Source organism: Manduca sexta, chromosome 25 (genome assembly GCF_014839805.1).
Source record: "Manduca sexta isolate Smith_Timp_Sample1 chromosome 25, JHU_Msex_v1.0, whole genome shotgun sequence".
NCBI classification, from domain to species: Eukaryota; Metazoa; Arthropoda; class Insecta; order Lepidoptera; family Sphingidae; genus Manduca; species Manduca sexta.
The window spans coordinates 10,647,882-10,673,972 of record NC_051139.1 but is presented as its reverse complement, the minus strand read 5'-3'; the positions used below and the strand labels follow the sequence as shown (position 1 = coordinate 10,673,972).

Here is a 26,091-nt window from a genome sequence, read left to right as displayed (position 1 = left end):
TATCTGCAAATTCTATAATTAATTTGTGAATGATCAAAAAATATAGTAAAATGGACAAACACACAAAACAAACACATTTATTAATACATATACTTTATTTACCATTTTGTAAATAGTGGAAATATTTTATAAGTAAGGAAAGCTAAGCATCTTATAAAAATATTTTTTTTTTGTTGTTTTTTATGGACCTAACAGGCATCGGCAAGTTATCGTGTCTTACAATAGTGACATACACGCAACGTACAAAAGTGAATACATATTGTGTCTTAACATTTATAATATAAAACGCGTAACTTTTAACATTCAAATACTGTTTTAATCAATTTGCACACACATTTATTATTAGTGCCTTCTTTACCGCAACCACACAAATATTAAATTTCATGAAATAACATAATGAATGAATTTGGAATGCTTATGATAAAAATAATGAAATTTTAATTCGAATATGACAAGCGTTTATTTTGCAGTCTCAGCGTTTAAAAATCTTGGACTTCTCTGACCACGCCGCTTTTTAAATCCATTTATATAGACAACTAAAGCTAAGTAGAGAAATATTTAACCAATAACACAGCGCATGTTTTATGTTCGAATAAAATATTAGCATTTCACATAATTTCACTCCTATTTTAAAAAAAATACTATAACGCTAAAAACCATAATTAAATTGTTTTTGATTGCACTTTTGCGCATTCATATATTTCATTGTATTTTTGAATATACTTAATGAATATAATTAAGTCATAATGAAAACACGAAATAAAAGATAAACCAATTTTTACCTAATTCGTAAAACTCCTAGCTCTAAGTGTTCAACTAAAGTAGCTGTTACCCAAACAACACGTGTGTCAAACTAGTCAAAGCATATAAGTACAAACTGATTTCCACAGAAACGAAATGAAAATTACATCCATTGTGTAAAAATAATTCGACGATTGAACTTCTCCTCATTCGGAGGCAATTTAATAAAAATTGTTGATAGGAAAACGTTCAATTCAAGTTCCACAGGGGACCACACTGTGTCATCGGGTGATGAGATGCCGTCGATACAAAAATTGTGACGCAACGTTAGTCGTACAGCTGAGAGACAATAAACACGTATGGGAGGAGTGTCCCGGCGCGGCCTAGGGCAGCGGCTTGTGCTCGGGGATGGAGGGCGAGCCCGCGCCCGACGCCGCGCGGCTCGCGTCGCGCAGCGCCTCGTCGAAGCTCTGCGTCGAGTTCGACCGCGACGCCACCTTGCCCTGCCGCACAAACAATGTTACTACTCCTGCTGCATGCTGTTCGTGTTGTTGACTTTCATTTGGAATCAGGCAGGCGAACCAGTCATACAAATGTTAAATCAAATAGAAGAATAATTATTATATATGCCTTCATGATTTCAAATATATTAGCAAACAATATAGACGTTGACAAAGTTAAATATTTCTTTCCAACTATCTGCCAAGGGCAAGTAGTCATTCAAATGGTTGTTTCGATTTTGATAGGCTTTGATAAGTAGGGTAAGGAGATTGCAGAAAATAATCTAAGATCTATCCCAGAAAAGGACTTGCCGGTAATCCGACAATGTTTACCTTCACATTTTCGTACGCGGTGCCAACACGTTCCTCGATGGAGCGGAATGAGTCAGAGTTTCTCATCTGGCCAATTTTCTGGGAAACACCCGCCGTGATACCACCCAGTATCGAAGTGGTCTTCTCCGCTGTCGACTTTATCACAGATTCTGTTTTTTGGTATCTGTAATTGGAAGAAACAAAAATATCTAATCAAATAGTTCCACGTTTAATACAACGAGGTATGTATATATTTTTATATAAAACTAAGTGCTCATTTTCCAATCATCAGATAACATATTCCTATGATAAAATATAACAAACAAATTAAAATATATATATATATATATATATATATATATATATATATATATATATATATATATATATATATATATATATTTTATATATATATATATATTTATTTTTTGTATAATATATATATATATATATATATTATACATGCCAAAAATCGCGCTGGCTCACTTTTACAATGTTCTTTGTTGATTTTTGGTATATGGAAAAAAGAGATTCTAAAATTTACATACTTAAAAAAAATTAGAATAGGCAATAATTCATAGTTTTCTTTTTCCTATCGGGATTATAAGAAACGTTGACTTAAAGACACAGAATTATGTAAGATATTATTCAATTTATGAAAAAAAAATTAGTATCTATACATATATCACATAGAACCTTGTAATAAGTGAGCCGGCGATTTGATTTGAAGTCTCTTTCACAAATGCAGTCGGGTTTTAATTTATTTCATGTATAACTTCTGATGAAAGAAAAATAGACCCCTAGCATATTTTTTTAGTACTGTGGTCCCTTTACATAAAATATTTTAACCCACATTATTTATGTCTTATTTGAGGCAGGTACAAACAAAAACCACTACTGTCTTGTTTATGTGCAGATCGATTCTTACACAAGGAATTTTCTCAATGAGATTATTTTAATGCAATAAAGAGATCTATTGCTGCGCTGCGCTAGTCTTAGTTTTATTTATTTTTGTTTTAAAGACATCATTTGTTCTCCATAAAATAATTAAATAATGACCCGCATTGCAGATTACTCTGTAATTTTTTTTGTAGTCGGGATCATTTAATGACACTAATGATTTTTGTTTCTATAACATCTGAAATGTACTAACAAAAATTAAATTACTCCATTAATGCAAAACAATTTAAGTACACATTGCACTTATTTAAATTATTATTTAATATAAATAATTATAATTTTCCAACGAGGCTGGTAACGGAGACTTTAACAATAAACGTCTGCCGCTTGCCAAATTCGTACATAATTTATTAATTTGATAATGTGCACATGTGCAAACAAAGGTCGCGTGGTCCCGCGACCGTCGCGGTAATGTTCATAACCAGGCTGTTAGGTTCTTATCGTACTTGCGACATGCGTACATGTTTCGAAATATGTTCACAAAACGCAAGTACGATGGCGCTCTTAGCGGTTAAATAAAAACTAGGGCCTGTACCTATAAAAAATATATATATCGGATATTCTTATCAGACACAGGAACGTTTTAACCTTATTTTATCATTAGATACGTGTTTTAAATCAACACAAAAGATGTTAGATAGTAATCAACATTTATTGGTAAGGCCCTACATGTTTAGTTGCGTTAAAAAGCAATTCATATCATATTGTAAAATACGATAGTCCAAAACTCCAAATAATGCACAATGATATATTAAATTAGTCGTTTTTGCTTAGTTCTTTTACAATTACACAAGGTTTAATTTGATTATTTATTGTCATAGATATGTAAGGCTATACCGGTCGCTCGATGACCTATGTTTAGGCTCCACGAATTATTGGTTTAATAGTTTAATTTAAATTAATATTAGCAATGAATGTTAGAATTTTCATGCCTTCTAAAGTATTAAATGATTTGAAATTAAGAACATTAATACAATAATGAGTCATACAAAATTATTATGTCAATAATGCCTATGTGATAGATCTCACCATCTTGTTAATAAAAGAAGCCTGCAAAGAACACTCACGTTAAATATTACACCTTGAATTTGTAGCCACAAGTAAATACTCACTTACATAACGACGGTCGTAAAGACTTACACGAATAAGAAACATTGATGACCACGGTGGAGTTATTTCACTAATTGAAAAAATTGTACTCCTCAAATATTTTTAGTAATTTAGTTAATTCTATAACTAGATTAGAAAAAATAATTATTCATTCATGCACTTAAAAACAACTACACTACAGCTAACTACGCTGAACATTCTACAAGGCGTGGGAATGAAAACATACAAAGAAAGCTAATCTGCGCATGATCAGTGCATTGTGCATGTCCTCAACTGTACTTACATTGGTGCTTCAGTCACAGCCTGTGTAAGCGCAGCCACACGAGTTTCTATCGATTGATAGCTGTTGTATAAGAAATCAAAAGTGAAATCAATAACTATGAAACACGCCACCTGTTGCTTTTTATAACGCAAGCAAAACCTTTATAGAGCAAGCCAAGCCATTCACCACTATCCGATGAAGAAATATAACTATTCTCTCTAAACCTAATAAGTAAAAAGTGATTTGTGAAAATAAACAAATAAACACATTACACTTGATAGTCATACTCACACTTGGCTTTCCTTCACATTTTTCAAACCCTGATTAACATCTTCAGTGATTTCTTTCCAAACTGTGATGCCAAGTTTCCGTTTTAATTCGGAACTTTGACGAATCTGAAATCATATGAATATCGCTTAATGATTAATTTTGAATACTTTATTGCAGGATCAGTATTAATATTATCAGTAACATTATTATACAGGGTCATTTGTACATTGCGTCACTAATTGAAACCAAATATTCGTCTTTACCTCATTGTGCCATTTACCATTGTGCTAAAAATTATCCATGAACAACAAATAATTCCGCCAAAGATCCCAGCTTTAGGTTTTTGGTCATTTGGTAGTTTAGTGTGAATATGGTGCGTGTTAGTGTATTTCTGGTTGAAAGTATGCTGTTATTACTTCGACAAAATCTCTTCGTGTAGTTGTAGTGGCTTTAGGGTATATAAACTTTTAATGATTTTTTATAAGTTAATATTAAATTTATTCAAAAGCCAAATCTTTTATATTACATCTTTAGTTATAATAACTCATAAGTCATTTTTTTTTTCATAAAGACAAGTTTATGAATTAATTATTAACGGGATGTCAAAATTATCCAGTACATTACCAATACTTTCGTGGTTTCAATAATATGTAACATGAGGTAATAAAAACGTATCATTGGGGTAAAGTTTCAAGGTGCAAACAGTAAATGCACTAGAGAGGGTAACCGGAAACGCATGGCGCGGCACTGCGTACAGCTTTTCTAAACACAATAGTTATATTTGCGTCCACCTCATCACGCCGCTTCTTTATCGACAAACATCAATTATAGAAGCAAAGTTTGCCCGCTTCCCAGTTAAAAGAATATAATATTTTATGTTGGCCAAGTTCTTATTAATTGTACAATTATAGAGTCCAACAAATATTTTTTTTACATGAAATTACAATGTCGCGGTACATAAATAATAAATACGATTGGTATAAATATTAAAATTATCTACCTTGCTTTGCAAAACTGTACGCAGCGTTGCAATCTCGTCCTCAACGCGGGCGAGCTCCCGACTCCACTCGGCGCGGAGCTGCTCCGCCTGCTCGGGGGTGAGCCCCGCGAGCTCGTCGGGCGTGTGCATCTCGCCGGGGCCGCCGGCGCCAGCCATCGCTTCCTCAGCTGCAATCAATACGCGCGAACATGAACTAAACTATGAGCGAACTGAAAAACCACGGATGCCAATACTGCACGGAAACGAGATTATTCCGCAGGATGCGGCTTCGTTGATTACAGCTTTATGACGTTTTATTGTTTTTTTTTATTTCATAACTCAAAGTTAGGTAATTTAGTGATTATTTAAATAATTTATCCTAGACCTGATTTTAAGATAGCACTACCATGGGTGGCCACCCAGGACTCCGTATTTAGACTTAAAATTTTTAATAACAAAATGTATTCAAAACATGTCTTTGTCAGCTATTTAGGTATATTCGTTATCCTTACTGAAGATTAAAACTTTTCGTTTTAAAGCATTATAAATAATTATAACATCACAATTGTGTAAAAAAAACTAATGTCCGTATATGTACTAATAGTTAGCACTACAAGAAATGGATTTGGTGATTGGCTGAAAGGGAGCGCGCCTAACCTTGATATTCCAGGTCAATGTCACGCCTGACGTCATGGCATTTTGGCATATTTGATATTTCACATCAGTATACATTTTATTTAATTATACACAGCAGCAATATTAGGGTATTGGCAGTGTTAAAATATTATTGTTATTCTAAAGGCACAATTTTCTAAGCTATACTATTATATAAAGCTGAAGAGTTTGTTTGAACGCGCTAATCTCAGGAAATACTGGTTCGAACTGAAAAATTCTTTTAGTGTTGGATAGGAAGGATATAGCCTATATATCATCACGCTATGACCAGTTGGAGCGGAGCATCAATAAAAAATCTTGCAAATACGGAGAGCTTCCGTTGCGTGCGCTCAGTAAACGATTAAAGTTTATATCCCGGGAAAATATATAGTGTGAGTTTTATAACGGAAAACATTTTCCCGGAAAACCTTTCTCACGCGGGGGAAGATTATTCGTAGAACGAATAGATTTGTCAAATTATTGTTTTATTCAGTTAAAAGATTTTTACAAAAGGCATTTTTAAGCAGACTGCTCGCTATTAAATACTTATAAAAAGTAAAGTACGTATTTCATATCTATTTATAGGTGATAAGTAGATAATTCGTGAAAATAAAAATAATAACTTGCAAAATGTAGACTTTAACTTCAGGGCCGTAGCTAGACTTGAATTTAAGGTAGGGCAGCTGTTATTACAAGCAGGGCGGAAATAAAAATGTTACTACATCTGATCTGCTCCATCGATTTTTGGTTTTCTTGACTTGCGAACGTGAATAAAAAAAAATAAAAAAGGTAAATACTTACGTAATTGTTAAGGTAATATACAGATTGTAACAAAATTCCCTTGAATCTCGAAAGAGGGTTATTTCACCCATCAATACGAATAGCTCTTACTATGGGACCAACTTCCAAATCGTAAAATAAAAAACCCGCTGCTCCATATATTTGCATTGAGTAGTAATGTACAATTTAGTTGATTATTAATGTAGGGCATTGTTCCACAATGCCCCCCCCCCCTCCTAGCTACGGCCCTGTTTAACTTACGATTAAAAATTTGAATAATCCTTACACAAAACATACGTTTAAGAAGTAAAAAATAAATGCATTAATTCGTCCTTTAGTATAAGCACCTAGTAATATTTTAACCCGAGGTAGATTACCTCGCGTCGTGGGACCAAGCACCCGACCGGGGTGATAGAGTAACTCATTGGAGGAGTTAATATAGGTACAAACACTTTTTATTTTTACTTTTTAGAAGTATTTTTTAGTTATTACAATTTTTATTTAATTTATATTCAAAACTTTTTAAATTATGTTTTTCTTTGAAAGGGGCCTCGATTATCCTCTGTGTAACACACTCATTGAAACTATTTTTCTGAGCCCAAAATCGCAATATCTGCTGTAAATTGCTGACGAGTTAGCTATCCCGCAGAATAATCGATTCTGTAGCATACCTCGGTTTTGTGAAAGTAGGAAATGAGCTGATGACCTGCAAAGACCTGAATATGTTTTGATAAATTATAGATAAGTATCATCACGATCACGTTAGGTTTCAAACAACAAAAAATTACTAGTGTAATATTGGTATATTAGGCTGTTCGGTTGGGAGCTACGATGCCACAGACACACAGATACAGATCCTAAAATTTATAACATCCCTTTTTTTCCGTGGAAGTTTAAAAAGCAACCCAGTGATGGTTTTCACAGAAAATAAATGATATGAATATTTATGAGCTGCTATATTTATTTGTCATTCGGTCATGAAAAGCCGGATTGTGATTTTTGGTGATAATCAGATACTCGAGCGTGCCTCTTACGGAAGAAGCATAATATTCTGTTAAAACTATATTAGGTGATATATCTGTCGTGTGTGAGTAAGTATCACTGCAATGTTTATTGCTACCGCCAAGCAGAAATGTCCATATACTGTTGAAAGACTGTTTTGTATCCAGTTTCAAGAACATTGTAGCAAGCTAATTACTGGTTTTTCAGTAGGACGAGTGGAGTGCCACGCAGCGATTTAATTCAAATGTCAGGATTATATGTTACTACTGTTAATTGGCGGTCATGTCGCTTAACATAATGCTGTTCGTCACGCAATTTTATAAAACAAATCCCAGGTTTAAGTTGCTACACATACTCGTGCCTAAAAGCCAAACATATATTAACCTAACTGCCTCGGTGGCGTAGTTGTATTGCATGTCCGGTACAATAGCGCTCTGAGGTCCTGGGTTCGAATCCCGGGTCGGGCAAAGTGATATTTGTTTTTTTCTGCTCAGTATCAGCCCGGAGTCTGGAATTAGTGCCCGATATGGCGATAGGCTCGCCCCCTATCACATCATGGGACGGAACATACTTGGCGAAAAGTGGGTGCCCTAGTTGCGCTTCTGCATACCCCTTCGGGGGATAAATGCGTGATGTTATGTATGTATGTATGTATATTAACCTAGTTTTATTTTAGCATATATATTTTTGATTTTGTAAATATAAAAAATATTTTTTTAAAACTACTGATTACATTTTAGATGTTATTTTAGAAATGAGAACCTACACTATGGTTTTCGCGCGCGAAATTACGGAGAAAAGCTACGAAGACGTAGCGTCGAACTAAGTAGGAATCTGCGACATGGGTACCATACGGAACCGTCGCACTGACGTCCAAGAAAGGGTTTTCGTATGTAGTGCAATAGGTTCATATTTCACCCTCCTGCACCACTTCCACAAACCTAAACTCAACCTACTTAATTCAACTCTACTTATGTCTACACTTTTGATGCTCTGAGTTTAAAAGTTTGTTCAATACGTAACGGCGGATTAAAGTACTAATTCAACGAAAAAACTAGATTACATCTAATATTAAGAGGTCTTAACATTTATAAAACCTTAACCACCGTCAGTAAGCAATTTTCTTACCGGTGTAATCAATTTTAATATAATATCGATAAACGAGAGATGCTGCGTCAATCGACGATCACCAGAATCCTTGTTAATCTGCCTTAAATATATAGTAACATACGCGTTACAGTTTTGAACAATCTCATGAGCTCTTTTTATGTAACGGCAAAACATGTTCCGAAATGCCAGTATACTAGTTTAATTTTTTTCTTTATATACCACCTGACCCCGAAAGTCAAAAACGCGTTTAGTCGAGCCGCTATGGCGGGTTGTTTAGCATGTGTTGATACGGTCCTTATAACTCTTATAATAGCCGGAAAATTTGTAATTTTAGTAAGGACACTACCTCGTGGTGGTATATATTAAATACATAATAATACTCCTTTCCCGTGATTGGTACCCTCTGGTCAATACTGACTACTTATCAATAAGCCTCCTCCGCCGCCTCCTCCCTATCTTCCTATTTGATTAAGTCAATAACAATTAAAAACGGCATGTAACTATGTTATCCTGTATTATAATATGATGGTAGTTACTAGACACTAATTTTGTACATTCATTACGAGAAATATTAAATTAAATTTTATTATCACTAATAGAAAAAGCTTTTATGTTGTTTTTTTATTATTTTGTTCTAAATTTAAGTATGACTAAGTTTGAATATCTTATTATCTAGAACGAAAGGCTATTTGCATAACATATACCTAACTACTAACACATTGCCGACGCTAAGCAACATTAAGTTATGAATAAAAAAGAAATGTTATGTGTTCACAAAGAAAGAGGAAGATATAAAGTTGTAGTTGTTAAGTGATGATGATGTCCGATAGTAATAACATGTTTATTTTATAAATCAATATTTAATTACGTAGTTTTATTTTTAGTGTATATTATGAACTAAGTGCAACAAAAAATAAGCGCCTTTAAAGTCTGGACGTTTCTATTTCAAGGTGGCTGAATAATTTTAAAACTTGTTCATATCTATATTTATTTATATACACGTGTAATATAGAACATATTGACTGGTTTTATTATGACTTCACGGACCGATCGCAAAAACTTATAGAAGATGTGATAATACTGTGTCTTTATTTATTTGTTTGCATTAGGGAATTCGTCTGTACGTGAGATTTGAAAGTAATGTTTTTCATTAATTAAATTTCAATTACGTGATACTCAAACTAACCTCCTACGGTAATACCTAGGAACTTCTTGTAATTTGTGTGACTGGACATTTTGGCAAGATAAGGCTTGGATAAATCTTGAAATGTGACTCTAACTTCACGCATTTTCTTGCGGAATATACGCAGCCGTCGTCGCCGGTTATCCATGTAGAATTCTGTTTCGATGCACAAAGCAGATTCTGCAAGGTCGGGCAGCGTGCGCCAGTCGGCTTCAGGATCGTCTTGGGTCCAGGTGTGTAGCTCATCCAGATCGTCCAGCTCGTCCACGGCCACGTCGAAGCTCGGCGTAGAGTCATCGTCAGGAGGTACGAAGTAGGGATCCTCCATATACTCTAGACTCGTCGGCTCCACGCTGCGGTTCATCATGCCGTCACACGCCATTCCCCCAAACACTATCTACCTGGTCTTCCGCGACAATCTAACATATTTTTCATTAATACAACCCAACTACTCCAGCGAAGTCTTTTTTCGCAAGCAAGTAATGAACTTCACCATGTATGTGCCACAACAATAAGACAATAAACGTAAACAATATTATTCATGATAAATAAGTTAAGAGTTACTGTCACTTTATACACATTGTTTTTATATCGTATAAATAGCTGAGAGCGCGAAAGACAAACGCGTGTACAGCCGGCGCGTAGTGATGTCAGTTTCTTCCGCCACGTCGAGCCGCGCTAGCAAACCTGCCCGCACCCGTCGCGCGCCGCTGCCCGAGCTCGAGTCCGCCACTTTCACCAGTAACAGTAAGCCGCCAGTAAAGATCTTTGCGATTTTAAATGGCTATTTGACCTCCAAATAAGTATGATTTATACAACGCTACATTTTGTAAATTTAATTGCAATAATTTTAATAATATTATTTAATTTTATAATGTGGCAATCTAAACTCCAAAGCGTCATTCAAATACTGTCTAAGCGATAAGTTGCAAACATCAAACAAAACAACATAAATACAAGCCCAGCGTTCAGCTCACCTTGCACGAATAAAGTTTATTGACAGTGCCCGAGGCGAGCGGACAAGCGGCGCAAGCGCTGGCGGTTGGACAAAATGTGTTGCGTCACTTTGTTACTTGTTAAAATTTTACACAAAAAATGATCAAATTGCACGACTAAAATAGCATGACTCACTTACTGGTTCGAGCAGTTTGATGCCCCTTTAAAGCCTTGACGAAATGCCGAAATTGACGAGGCTTTGAATCAAAACTAAACTAATTTTCTATCTGTTCCCGTTTTATTTTATATTAGAAATCCGTAACAGCTTTGCGTGGGTTATTTTTGTTTCGGAACAATATTATTTTACCCATTCAAGTTTTTGATATCTATAAACGTTTCATTATCATTGTAGATCTCAAAATCCAGTCTCTGGCTATCCTACTCCAATTTGTCTATTTCTGCAGCCACGCAGCATTGTGAAAGTGCTGTTGTGTTCGGAATTAAAGGTCATTATAATTTCTTCATCATGAGAGTTAACAGTCAATGTTTCAGGGTGACGAGCGCAGTGCTGTATATGCAATACTTTGTAATTTGAAATTATGTTTGGTGTAGCTACCGATTTGCTCATTTCGTCATTTCTACCAAAAAATATTAACTTCTCGGATTCTGGTGAGTTAGATTTGTAATATGTTTCTAGCCATTTCCAATCAGTCATATCAGTAGTCAGTCAATATCTTTGTATCCTATTTAACGAAATCGAGTCGTTCCAGTGGGTCTGCAGAGGTTCAGTACTACTTTGATGCTATCATTTAAGAGGCCTCGTAGTTAAAAAATAATTGTTGTCATAAAAAAAGAAAAGCGTTTATGCAATATTGTTTTTACTATCGTATTATATTAATTTTATTTAGAGTGGTATACATCAACATGCATAAAAATGTGGTTGAGAAAACTTCAAAAGGAATGGTATTGAGCAGTAATAAGGAGGTTTAGATTTAAACATCGATATATAACTACTATGTACGATTTAGATATATAGGGATATTAAAATCAGTTACTTAGTTAAGTTTAGAAACGCAATTCCGAAGACTTGCCTTCAACATGAATGGGTCGGCCAGGCCGATTTGAACTAACAACAAATTGCTGTGTTGTGTGTGTGTTGTGCTTCGTACGGAGAGGCTTTTGTGATTTTTGGAAGGCCAAACTCTGGTTCCTTCCTAATCATGATTCATACCGAATATATATTTACTGGTAGTGAGTATGTTAACATCAGTCATCAGGTGACTCAGTTACTGCTTTCTAAGAAGTTTTAAAACATTATATGATTCTCTTTGCTGATAAACAATTATCTGTACGTAGCCTCGTAGCTTTTAATCCTAAAATTTTAGAACTATCTCTGCAACTTAAGCATTCATATGTTCCCATGTTTACGCAATGTTGAAACCAGGGTCATGGCGCATTATCATCGACAAAATACACCCTTCATAAACAGGTGATTTTTTCAAGCGGGCGTGAGTGGCCCAATCAGATTCCCGAAACCATGAAGAATATCGAAAAAAATATATGTATAAAAACTTCAAATTCCATAATTAGGTATTAAACGTATCGAAACATTTCTGAAGTACAGATTCTGATATTAATTACCATAAATAAAAAAAAACACTATAAATAAAACAATAATGTTTATATTATATACTAGCTTCCGTCCGCAGCTTCGCCCGCGTGGATTTCGGACTTCAAAAATGGAGTCGGTCGCGAACGTTCGAGAATGTTCGTTTTACGAAGCTACTCGCTAGGTGATTCGCTAGCCTCTAGGTGTCGAGCAAGCCGCCTGCCTGTGCGTTCGCGACCTTATATATATACAGAAATAATCCTTATAGCATGATTCAGTATTCACGTATGATGGCTTATTATTAGCGTATCTCATGTATAACTTTGGTGTTTCTATACCGATTTCTATGAGCTTGAAAAAATTGTATTTAAACAACGAAAACCCTATTAAAATCGGTTCAGTAGTTTTTAACAAAATCCAGATACATACATACATATGTGTCATATACAGAACCTCCTCTTTTGAAGACGGTTAAAAATGGCGTCTACTAACTAACACAGATGAGTATTTGATAATAATAGATACGCCTTAATATCGATTTTCAAATCATTTGACTTGACAGCATGTAATACAAAAAAGAAAAAACTGAAATTTATAAAAGATACACTATCCTTAAGTAAAATAGGCCATATTTCTGTTATTTCAATTGCTTTAATTCTAGGAAGCCTTTCACATAAATAAGCAACGAGAAGGTATTATTTCATAATCTACTAGTTTTTAACATTAAAAAGCCTTAAAGCATTTATAAGATATTTGAATTTTCCAAAAATTATAGTATAAACATATAGGACTTTTCCTAAAATCACATATCAACTATATAGCATTAAAATTAATTTCATCTATTCTCCCAGCAATCTTGGCATATCCATGTACAAAACAGTTTTCAGAGCTACACAATTGGTCTTTGTAGGTTATGAAATAAAAATTAATAAATATTAGGGTCATAAATGCCAATACTGGTTTGGTGGTCCTTCGAGTGCTTATGCATTTTTTAAATTTGTTAATTTGATTATAAATTGCCAAGGCCCTATGCTTTTGCACCAATATTAGGATAAGAACAGAAGCAAAGATGCAATAGTATCTCGACTTGCATAGTAAGTATTGAATTTATCCTTAATACCGGTTTAAATAATATACCATCTTGTTACGCTTAGCTTAGAAAACTTTAGCATGACTAACACTAATTTTACAGTTCTTAACTGAAATATGGATAACTAATACACATTTGTCTCAATAATTTATAGGATTATTACTGTAATATGTGTCACAATAGAGATAATTATATAAATACTAATATCAGGTTGAGTGTAAACTAAATTAAGCTTTAACCAATATTATCAAGTTTTTCTATATCATATCTTGTGCATTATCACATTCCTGGCTAAAATTTGCCAGCTAAGTAAATGAAAAGTAAGATGTATTTACAATAATTATATCAGGGACAAAACCAGGTGGTGTAGCATGAAAGGGTGGTCCTTAGGGAGAGCTCACCCCAAGTAGTACATTTAGAGGAGCAGAAAATTGTCTAAAATAAAAGCTTTAAAATTTTAATTTCATGTTTTGTCTTCTGGACCAGTAGCAAAGGAGGGTGCTGCAATTTCTGTTTTTGAAATGGGCCTTTTTTTTCGCCAGTGCCTAGAAGTGGTAAACTTTGTTTCAGCCCTGGGTGGCAAAGACTAGCACTACACTCTGACATTACCTAATACATTTAAAATTATATATTTTATGTATAATGTATAAGTTTATAGTGAAATGATGAATACATACAAAAATACCACAGTCGTTTATTACACATTAACTTTTAGAAAGAATTAATAGATGGATGTTTGAAACTAAATATTACAAATATGGTGCAGGCTTTTTATATCATTCAATGATTTAGCAAGCAAATGGCTTGGTTGAGCTAAGAAAGACAACACCATCTACTTCTTTGAATTACTGAACTTCACATGAATGTAAATTCATGCTTGTTGGCCTGAGCCAATGTTGTCACAGTACTCATTGGCCCAAACTGATAAAACTTTTCAAAAATTGTTTTTTATATCTATGGTAATAATTCCATTAAAGCTTTTATACAATAGCATTATGTAATATATTTTTCCAATGAAAGATTGGTTGGTTGGATAATTATTTACCGAGATGACTAATAGTAATTGATGTCTGAATTACTATACTCAGTGATTACAGTGGCTTCAATGCCTTTAAAAGAGGAATACATCGACGCACTTTCCGGCAGATGTTGAAAATACACAAAGTATTGCACCTATCCAACGTAAATCGCATTTTAATTAAATATTTTTACATTATTGATGACTCATAAGCAAATTTATGAAAATTCAGTAGTCCATTCATGTAAGAGACAACACTAATAGTATATTTGCCGGCCTCATTATATAAATATATTTGTAGCTGATATCTTGGGTGTTTGGGATTTCAAGATGTAAAGGCAAAGATTAAATGAGACAGCTCAGTTCTATGACGGCGTAATTTATAACTAAGGGTGAATTTATTTGTAATTTGCTTTGTCGTGAAATATTATCACAATTTAATTTGGTGTCATTTGGTTTTATACGGCTTTTCTAATATGAGCCATTGCAAAATGGAACCACAATAACTTATCTTTGTAGTCTTCTCTATACGTTTAACATCTATTACAATTATAGATATATACATATTTTAAATCCCTTTATATACATACAAAGAACAATAACATTGTAATCAAATAAAATAAAAAATATACTCGCCTGTTTGTACACCGCTCATTTTTATTGAAGATAAACCGATCGCTGTTCGCCTATATGCCGTAACTGTGCAGTGATTCTTAATATATTTAATTTGATCCCTGCCTAGATTACAACTTCAGTAACTTCTAGTAATGGAATTCTGAATTGTGAAATAAAACGATAAAAAGTACAAACACGTCACGTCGGCTCACAGTGTAGAAAACATGGCAAAGATTTAAGGTGCGTTTTCGTATTCAGTTTCAGATTCTCATGTCACGGCCGTTGTTATTGACACCGCAGCACAGAAAGTAGAAACATTAGATTAGGTATATTTAATACCTATACGTAAAATTTGTGTTAAAAATACATGAAATTTGACAGTCGTATTTCAACTACTGGATTATTAATAGATATAATTATTGCTCTGCAAGTCTAATTGTTTTGGCAGATCCGATATAACATTCGTTGTATTGCAAATTTACAGAATTGAACCGCGTATTTATAGTTACGAAACCATGAACAAAAATTTTACGGTGTCAGAATCCCTGTAAACATTTTTAAATACATTTCTTATGTCTATTTTAAGTAAAGATAAAATCACATTATCTGCTGAAAATTGGTGTAGACGTAAATACGTCATTATCAATAAAATTCAAAAGTCCCCATCGATCCTATGTGTGCAAAAGATTTTATGGTCAAAGGTCAAGAATTTCGGTTTTTCCTATTTTTCTCTGAAACTGGAGGTATTATCGAAATATAGGCCAGACAAAAGTTATAGATCATACAATTCTCTACAACAATTGTTCTAATATTTTTTTCGTACGAATCACAGTTCGCGTGATCTCGCGATTTTAAAAGTTGTAAAACTTATACTCTTCATATGGACACATTATTAATATGCACACAATTTCCGCACCATCTATATAGTAATGGCTTCCTCAGTAGGCATACTCCAGATCTAGTATGATAAAGATATGTTGATCAGTATCTTATTGTATCACCTCTATTAAAAATGGCTGATGTATGTAGTAACGCGTCCAGTTATTGCATGTAAAAATAAAACATGAGTGACATTTTGGATATGCAGTCATACTTTGTGATGAATATATTGTTGATTGTACTTGAGCTTTCCCAGGTTTCTTTCCTTAAAAAACAGCACGGTTAAGTAAAGCAAGTTACGGACAAAGGGAATTAAGGACTGACATTATAGATTATAGATTGTTATTTTTACTTATATTAAACGTCTGTGAAGAATATACTTAAGTTTATCAACTTTTAAAATTGCGATATCTCGCGAACGGTGATTCGTACGAAAAAAAAGAACAATTGTTGTATCTACAACTTTTGTCTGACCTATTTTTACGATAATACCTCCGGTTCAGAGGAAAATGGGAAAAACCGGATTTTTTACCTTTGACCTTGATTAAAATATTTTGCACACAGGATCGATGCGGACTTTTGACCTTTTATTCGTAGGATATATTTAACGTCTATACCAATTTTCAGCTCTATGCGAATTTCCCTAACTTAAATGTTAATTTGCCTGGAATATGTACAGTATGCAAGATGACGTGACTCAAATAATATTTATGCCGTCTATCTCTCTGAATTACCGTCTGGCACAGGAGTCGGAAACGTACCTTAAGTTATAGAGGAGTCATAGGAAATATAATCGAGTCGATTTAGTATTCGTTTTGTTTTGTAATAAAGTAAAAAAAAATGTATATTATGACATGTACAAATATATAATTTTGTCGCGTGGAAACTACTCATTTTCCAGGCTTTTTAACCGTATATTTGCTTAGACAGAAAATATCCTCATAAGTTTTTACAAACAACGAATTCGTATAGTCTACCTTCCATTTTTATTGCTCTATTTATATTTTTAATCATGAACATTAACTTCACTTGTACTTCATATTGGTAATTAGAATATTTCTAGAAAGAAAGTAATATGCCCGTTGTTGGAGTTCCAACAAATAATACAATTATGCAAGTGGCAACACTAGATCTCTCGATTCAATAATGTTTAATTTGTTGTGGTTACATTCTCTTTGATTTGTGGAAGGAAGTAGGAACACTCATCACCAAAGAGAATTATAATTTGACTCATCCATCACTAGTGTAATCTATAATTCTCTTTGAGAGTGATACCAAATATCCAAACGAATTATTGTGCGTTCGTGAATTGACATTTTTTCGTCATCCTATTCATCATTTTAACCTGGTTTTAGTCTTTAGCATTTTTCATACATTTCCTGGTATATTTAATCTGGTGAGATTTAATGATTTGTCTTTTATTAATGAGAGTTTGTTAGCACCATGCAATTAATGAATACTTGTGTAATTTGCAGAAAAATGTCTGCGACAGCTTTGTTCGGTAACACGTCCGGCCTAGGAGGGAGCTCAGGGGGAAACAAGCATTTGGTAGAGTTTCGCGCTGGCCGTATGACTTTGAAGGGCCGCATGGTACATCCGGACAAGAGGAAAGGGCTATTGTATGTGTATCAAGGCGAAGATTCGTTGATGCATTTTTGTTGGAAAGATCGTACCACTGGAGAAGTTGAAGACGACCTATTGATATTTCCTGATGACTGCGAATTCGTTCGTGTAAACGAATGTACCACAGGGCGAGTCTATGTTCTCAAATTCAAATCCCTCTCAAAGAAGTACTTCTTTTGGATGCAGGTAATTTACTGGTTGTAATGTACATGTAATTAATAATAACTAATTCAGAAATTAATTTACATCTGGCACATCCTTGTGCTAGAAGTACATAAGTATCTTTTTATCCTTTTTTAGAATCTGTTAATTTGGCCTGCCTAAAGTCATAAAAATGTAAATTATACAAGTACATATTAATTTAAAAATTCCATGAAACTGTTATATTAAGACTGATATAATATACCTACTTTCAGGAACCTAAATCAGATAAGGATGATGATTATTGCCGACGCATTAATGAGGCCTTAAATAACCCTCCTACATCAGGGGGCCGTGGGGGCGGAGGCAGTGGAGGGCAGGATGGTGAATTGCAGAATCTTCTTAATAACATGTCACAGCAGCAGTTAATGCAATTGTTTGGAGGAGTGGGTCAGATTGGAGGCTTGTCCTCACTGCTTGGGACAATGGGGTACTATTTTTATATGTACATTTTAATCTTTATAACTAATCAATGTTTTGCCATTTTGTTCTTTAACATAATGAGTCTAATGAAACATATTAACCACTGATCCATGCACAATCATTGCTGAGATGTAGGTTCTGCTTGGTGTCCATCCCATTCCGACAACAATTCTTGTGGACACAATCTTCACATTAAGGGAACATTTATTGTGGTCCGAGGCTAAAGCTACCGTCACCTAAACTGTCGATGCTAGATAAACATGGCAAAAATCCTGGATATTTGTGTGGAATATGAGTTTTTCCCCAGACACCAAACCAAAAAATTTTTTTTGCTCTTCACAATTTTTCATTTACTGTTGAGGTGAAGATAAAATGATTGACAGTCTTCCAGTGATCTTAATTTAATTTATCTGATGCCGGTGTGGCTGCTATCTTTACAGTTGGCTAACTAAGTTGGAATTCCAGAAGAGCTAGGGCAAGTTGGTTTTGGATACCAGAAATGACACACTAGTATTGCCAACCTGTGACCGGGTATTGCTGCACTCCGCATAGATATTGGCTACCCAATCGTATTTTGTATATTTTATAATTTTTTATACAAATTTATATTATTTGTCATAGTAACAACAGCAGTAACAGCGGCAACAGCGGTAGCCGCCCATCGGCTGGCAGTGGAACTCGCGGCGGTGGAGCGGCGCGTGCGCCAAGTAGAGCGCGCGACGCGGCTGCCCCCGCGCCCGCTGCTGCTCCCGCCGCTGCCGCCGCCGCCACGCCGGCGCCTGCTACTGCACCCGCCGCTGCCGCCACTGCCGCCACTCCGGCGTCCGCTACTGCTCCTGTTGCAGCAGACACTGATTCCCCAGCACAGCCTAGAAGTAAGGTCATTGCTGATACCGCACTGCTTATTATAAATACAACCTCTGGCCTGACCTGAACCTGAAAGCCACCAATAAATTGGCAAAATGCGCCAGTTTATCAGTTAATAATAATAATGATATCATATTATTTGATTTGGCTCTGGTGGGGTCTTTGTATTACAGTATGATTGTAGGGCTGATATCAGAGAGAGGGCAAAACGATATTCATCAAGTATTATAATATCATGGGACAAAATAAAAATGGCAAAAACTAGTGCAGTAGTTGCGCCTCTGCCTACCTCTTCCAGAATAATAAGTGTGCATAATTTTTGACTTGCCATTCATACCAAGGTGTTTTCAATAAACACAATGTAATCTTAAATATTTAAATTGTTTTACAGGTGGACAGATTTTCTTGTCAGACTTGCAGCGTTATTTCTCGGGACTAGGCAACGCGCCCCCAGAAGGTGACGACTCGAGCGCGGGTGCCACCGCTGGCACGGAGTCGAGCTCGGCAGATCGCGCGGGCGCGGTGACGCTGTCGAGCATGCTGGCGTCACCGGAGGTGATTTCGGTGGCGACGACCCCCGAGAACGTGGCGCAACTGACGCCGCTGCTGCCGCCCGCGCCGACCGGCGTTGCTCAGGATGATGTAAGGACCACACTGCTCTCACCGCAGTTCGCTCAGGTGAACCCTTACCTATAGCGCACCCGCTTACCTGCAGAGGACCTCTTGCGGTGTCTGCTGTCTAATGCGCTTAGTCATGCTTGCCTTATTAGTGCACTTGTTTGATCGCATAAATCTATACGATGCAAGAGTTATTACGCGTCCATTTCCGCTTTTCTAGTCCCCATGCCATCTTCAGCCTGCTCCATCACCTGAAATGGTAGATTACATATTATTTTACCTAATAAATATTAAAACATTTTTCATGGGGTCATAATAATTTAAATGTGTTTGTTACCTTTGGAAAGATACATTTGGTGTCATTCTTAACTGCCATTCCCAATATCACTGGACATGTTTAAAAGCCTTAGCCAATAGTCAGTAATTTTATGAGTATGGGTCGAGACTATATCTATTTTTTTTGTGTGTGTTTCTTTTCTTCATATAGCGATAGATAAGTAATCTTTCCGCGACTTGCTTGGAATTGTATTTATAGAACATGATTAATCTTACTAGGTAAACTTAACCATTTTAGTTATTGGGATATGTAATATAGCATTGTAAAGTTTACCCAGTCAATATTTGACATCAGCTATGAAGGATAAATAACGATCAGTAAGTTCAATATTTTGGATCATTAAAATGAAACCTGGTCTAATTCCCCAATTTGTAGCCATCAAAACCAGGGATAGATAGAATATTGAGGTCAGTCATGATGTGCTGTATCAATACATGGCATTGTAACAAAAGTGTTATCAAAGCACGATATCGTATATATATAGCATCGTAGCCGTATCGTATGCAATTGAAAGGATATACGAATATCACTTTGAGACAACTGAGATGCTATCTTCATACAATACTTATATATAATAATATTATTTTTATTAATCATAATGTTAATTGGGGGTACTACCAGTCGTTATAAAATTGTGTAAATATTCCCTAAAAGTCTAAACAAAACCGCCGTATTTGTTCTATAAACATATCTAGTATTTCACATTCCATATCTATTAGGCTGTGGAATGGTTTGCCAGCACACGTGATCCCTCCTTCCTATAACAGCCTGGGGTCCTTCAAACGGAGCGTGAAGAAGCAATCATGCAGGCCGGCATGACTGTGCCGACCGTCCAGAGGTGCTTGTATCTTAGGTCGGTCGGCACTTTCTATGAGCTTCACTTCGATTAACATCAGGTGCAGTGAATCAACTTTGCCGAGCTTCGATAAAAAAAAAAACATTATTTTTGTTATTCAGGCATTTTATTGAGACTAGCGAGACATTTGATTCCAGAATATGATTTGTAACTATGTCAATAGTCCGATCTTATAATAATAAACCACTAAAGGTACTAGACAAAACACCACTTTACTATAGAATAGTTCTAGCTAACTATTTAATGATAATATTATATCTTTTCTGTGTGGTAAAGCGTGTATTGTGCCCTTTCGTTACGATAAAAAATAAACATTTAAATAGTAGGAAAAACAATTGTGACTCGTGTCCAAGATAATATTTGTGCTCCCTATCGCTTAAATACCTATAGGAATATTTTAATTTTCGGTGGGGTATCAGAAAATGTAGCTACAGGGTATAATATTAAAATAAACTTTATTAGGTTGTTTCTATAAGATTTAAATAGAGTCATCTCGTAGGATATGCTATATTTTTTTATTTATTAAGGAAAAAATTGTGATAATCGGTTTTAAACATTTTACTTGAGCACAGTAAACATACCTATAGTTTTCGGCCCGTAATAAAAATGCTGTTGTATATTAACTATGAGTTTGAATCACATCAGTTATGTGCGACTGGTGGAACATACTTAAAGGAGTCTTGAAATCATAATAATATCCGTTTATCTGTCCTTAAAGACGTCTATTATTATTTTTAGAAAATATATAATATTGAAATAAATGTAGCAAAGTTTGATATTATAAGAAAAACTTTTCTGCTCTTTTGGGACTGTGAATGCGACTGGGTGTGACTGGTGGGACTCGCCACACATTTGTACTTAAAGTAAAAATACACTACATTTTCAAACACTTTACTTTTTCTTTTTTAATTCGGAAAATAGACTAGTGCTTTGTTTTTTTTTTAAATGCACGCCTTATATCTACAGGGGATAAAATGCCAAAACCACTTTTATTATCTTAAGAAAAAATGCTCTACTAAGAAATTTATTGTCGAGCAATTACAAGGCACGATAAACTCAAAATGTGTTTTTATGCTTTTCTTTAGGTAGATTAATAAAATATAGATGTTTAGGTATTAGTACTTCACTGGAAGAAATTATCGACGTTTAAAAATTTCGTGATTTCTCTCATTTACGTGGAGTGTCCCTATGACACGGTATTTTACAAATAAAAAAATATTTCGATACGTCCACATGATATTCCTGTAAGAATACGATATTCAATAGGATATTTTTATCGTATTGAATATCGATATAGCGAATCGTTATGGGAGACCCTATTTTAGGCTACAATATAAATAACCCTTCTAGATTAAGTACCACAAGTACCAGCTTTATGGATGGGCCGCGGGTGGGCTATCGCTCTCGGTGCCAGGGCCTCGCGAGGGCACTGAAGTCTTAGGGGAATGCCACAATGTCTGGCAAAAAAAGGCCACCAGACGAAGGGGCGCAAACTTTCAGTACGACATTCTAGTGTTCTCAATTAGCGAACGTGATTGTTTTGTAATTCCTATGCCATGAAATTATCTGAGGCCCAATACACACTCCCTATTCTACCCGATTTCCTGTTGTCGTGAGGTAGCAAGATATTTTCGATTCCTTAGTAACCGTGAAATCTGTGCCCTACTTTACAGAAAAACCTTTATTTGAAAACAAGTAATTATAAAAATCAAACTTAGCAGTTTTTAAAAGATTAAAATTTTACAATAACCATAACATGTATACGGTTAATATGGCTAATGGCAGGGTTGTTACTTCAGTTGTAACTTTTATAATCTAATTCAGGTTGAGCAATTGGAAAAATTTTAGATTTTTTTTTATTCGTTAAAAAAATACGCTCTGCGTTGTATAATTGCGCTAATTGCAACTCCGTTTATCATTTCAGATTAGATAGGACCATTCTGTTGTAATTAAAAATTTGAACACTATTCGATATCTAATTTTCGGATTTCTCTCGAGGAAATATACACAAATGAGAAAATAGAAACATCAGATCGGGGGGCCAAAATCATGATATTGCGGGTTGGAAAGCTTAATGCTCCAAATTAAACAATTAATATGTTACAGGCCGCCAACCTATTTTCATCGGCATTGAGTACCGGAGAAATGGGTCCCGTGATGACCCAATTCGGACTCCCGGCAGAAGTGGCGGCTGCTGCGAGCACAGGTGACATGGGAGTCTTCTTCAAAGCATTGGAAAATACCTCTGGAGAGTCCGACAGCAGCAAATCGAAAGAAGGCGACGATAAAAAGAAAGACGACAAACCTAAAGGAAGCAATAACGACAAAAAAGACGATGATGCTGAAATGTCCTTGGATTAATTTTTTTTAGCAACTTATTTACGATCGTTAAAAGGGATTTGCATTATTAATTTGTATTCTGTTAACGGTTTATTACTAATCTACTAATAAAGGTGTAGTGTGTTTATAATTTGTTTCAATAGTATGCTGTCGCATCACGGATAACATTAAAGTTATACAAATATTAGAACTTTAAAGATAAAATTATACAGGTAACATTCGATTTCGATTGCTTTTTTCGACCCATCGCAAATATTTACCTATCAGAATAGTTTTTTTTTACGTTCTTACAGTAATCTCGAAATGGATCGAAGAGTAAGATTGTGATTATTTATTGGAAACTGTCGTTAATAACCAAAATTTGTTTTAAGTAGATCATTTATAATTTTTTTTATTCCGACTGCTTTTACTCTTACCAAACGTTTGTCGGACTTGTTTTGAAGTTAATGAAACTACTCATTGAAAAAGATAAAAAAATCCCTAATTACAAGTTGTACCTTAGTTTTAATCTCATTCTATAGGATCTGGACACAACGTTCTCGTTAAAGCAATCTACCTTAAAAAGAACCATTTGGAAAAGGAACGACCGAGGTTAAAGTTGGTTAAATCTATTTTCTATGTATTCAGTAAAATAAATATTATTGTCATTGAACGTGTACATAATAATTGTTGCTGAAAATCTTAGGGATAAAAAAAAACATGCGTGGAAAATGAGGCAAGACTGGGTGTTTCATTAAACCGGGGCCGCGGAAAAAAGGTCGTGAGATTGCGTTTGTCCATACGAAGTGGATGTAGTCTATCCATAATAATGTTGACTTTCCTGGCCAATAGCAATCACTCGAACTGGTGGTAGGTCTCTCATATGTGCGAGTTCGCCTGGGTAGGCACCACCGCAATGTCTATTTCTGCCGCCAACCAGCTGTGTGTAGACTGCTGTGTTCCTGTTTGAAGAACATTGTAGCCAATGTAACTACTGGACATTAACATCTCTTGTGACGAATGACGAGCGCTGTGGAATACCAAACAATACTTTGTAACTCAAGGTGTTGGATGATGTTTCTACTGTTTATGGGCGGTCGTATCGCTTGCCATTAGGCAAACGGTAAGCTCGTCATTCAATAACAAAAAAAAAAAAACAAAAACTAAATATGTTAGACGTTCGAAAATTAATAAGAATATAAAAGGTACGTATCTGAGTGACAGACATTATGGCCATGTTTTACAGTAAACCTGGATGCTGACTGATCATATGGGTAATCGATCCAACCAAATTTGAATTCCGGTCTTTAGATAGCTTCTTTTCTTTCTCAGGATCATCAACAATTGCAGAAATGCTACCCTATTAGACAAAAAGTTTTGGTAACACATGAGTATTATGTTTATAATCTGTTTCCAAAACTTTTATTTGTAATTAATTCTATTGGTAATTATTTAGTAGGCTATTTGCCTCCTGAATAATACAAAAAAATGAACTTATGATGCACTACCGCAGGGAATAAGTGCATTTGTTAGTAACTAAATTTAATATTGATATTACAAGATAGATGAAAAAATTGATTAATATTAAATATTAGAAATGTTATATAAACTCCGTTCGACTCGAGGTACATATCTCTGATCAAGATAAAATTCATCAAGGACAGTTTAGTTTCTGAAAAATTATAACACCGTACCTACTAGCTGGTCTTAAAAACTTGGAACACTTTCCAGCGATCTAAAATATATTTATTACGGCCAGCCACATATAAAGTCCAACTTGTCGCAGGATAAAGAAGTCTTCTTAGGAGACATATCCACACGAAGAACACTTCTATCAAGCTTATCTATTAACTGAACCCACGACATAAGGTACTACCTACAGTGAATGAAACATAAAACTACGGACCCCTCGCAGCGTCAGATACGCTCGCACTTATCCGATTTATTAACAAAATTATATATTTCATATTCAAGTTCTTAAGTAACAGACTTAGTACCTTCTATTCAATTTAATTTTGTTGAATAATACCTAAGTAAGTTTCGATACTATATAAAAATAAGTAAGCTTATTTCAAATATTATTATTCTTGGTACTGAGTAGCAATTATGTACGTCCTTTTTACCCCTAACAATTTTCTAGTCAACCATTGCTATAAGCCATATCCCATAGAGTAAGGTGTGCATTCCGTTTATAAAATCAATACCTACGCTGTAACACCAAGTCATGGAAGCATTCGATAACACACTAACGTTTCGTTATACGTGATATTTATCGACCTAGCAATATTTATAGGTAGGTGCCTATGTAATTGTTAAAACCATTCAGCCGAATATTGTTAAGGATGTAAATTTTATCAAAGACCTAATTTAAGTGATTATGATACTATGCCTAAATGTTACAGTATAAAAATAAAAACAAATTAAAATTACTGTTTTAGCTTCTACATATTATATGCTTCATTAGTAATTTATGTTTGTAATTCATATGATTATGTACTTACTACATAATCGTTCACTGAGTTCATTATTTTAGACTGCATAGTATCCAGTATCTACTTCAGTTTGTTTGTTGTACACCACTTATTTTACGCGAAATCAGAAATTATAAAAAACGGCTTCAAAATTAGGTGATAAATAGAGCAACTTACAATTAAAAAATAGTTGTAAACTTAAACAAGAATATCGCTGTTTCCCTTGCACGCCCACACCGTAATATTTGTGTCGTCACAGTGTTACTCTTGTGACTGTATCATGAAATTCAAATTGGAGATAATAATAAGTACCTCTTATGGTATTCTTCAAAATACGGTTTTTATAAATTTTCATATTTGTCACAA

At 34.8% G+C, this 26,091-nt stretch overlaps 2 protein-coding genes across 6 annotated transcripts; one reads left to right on the top strand and one right to left on the bottom strand.

Moving 5' to 3' along the window:
* Nucleotides 1-76: 76 nt before the first annotated feature.
* Nucleotides 77-15,389, bottom strand: LOC115445450 (tumor protein D54). Of its 4 annotated transcripts, none has more exons than XM_030171728.2 (6): nt 15,153-15,389; nt 5,156-5,322; nt 4,177-4,280; nt 3,907-3,966; nt 1,575-1,737; nt 77-1,244 (listed from the first exon to the last, which is right to left on the bottom strand). In XM_030171728.2, exons 1-6 carry the CDS (start codon nt 15,169-15,171, stop codon nt 1,125-1,127), a joined length of 633 nt encoding a protein of 210 aa, XP_030027588.1. In that variant the 5' UTR covers nt 15,172-15,389; the 3' UTR covers nt 77-1,124. The 4 variants fall into 4 exon arrangements, with proteins under 4 accessions (XP_030027588.1, XP_030027585.2, XP_030027589.1 ...); XM_030171725.2 differs by lacking the exon at nt 15,153-15,389 and adding an exon at nt 9,867-10,557; XM_030171729.2 differs by lacking the exon at nt 3,907-3,966.
* A 1,762-nt stretch (nt 15,390-17,151) lies between these two features.
* Nucleotides 17,152-23,402, top strand: LOC115445453 (proteasomal ubiquitin receptor ADRM1). Of its 2 annotated transcripts, none has more exons than XM_030171735.2 (6): nt 17,152-17,406; nt 17,486-17,819; nt 18,050-18,264; nt 18,879-19,132; nt 19,516-19,766; nt 23,042-23,402. In XM_030171735.2, the coding sequence occupies exons 2-6, from the start codon at nt 17,490-17,492 to the stop codon at nt 23,294-23,296; spliced, it is 1,305 nt and encodes a 434-aa protein (XP_030027595.2). In that variant the 5' UTR covers nt 17,152-17,406; nt 17,486-17,489; the 3' UTR covers nt 23,297-23,402. The 2 variants fall into 2 exon arrangements, with proteins under 2 accessions (XP_030027595.2, XP_030027594.2); XM_030171734.2 differs by having other exon boundaries at nt 19,516-19,802.
* The last annotated feature ends 2,689 nt before the right edge of the window (nt 23,403-26,091 follow it).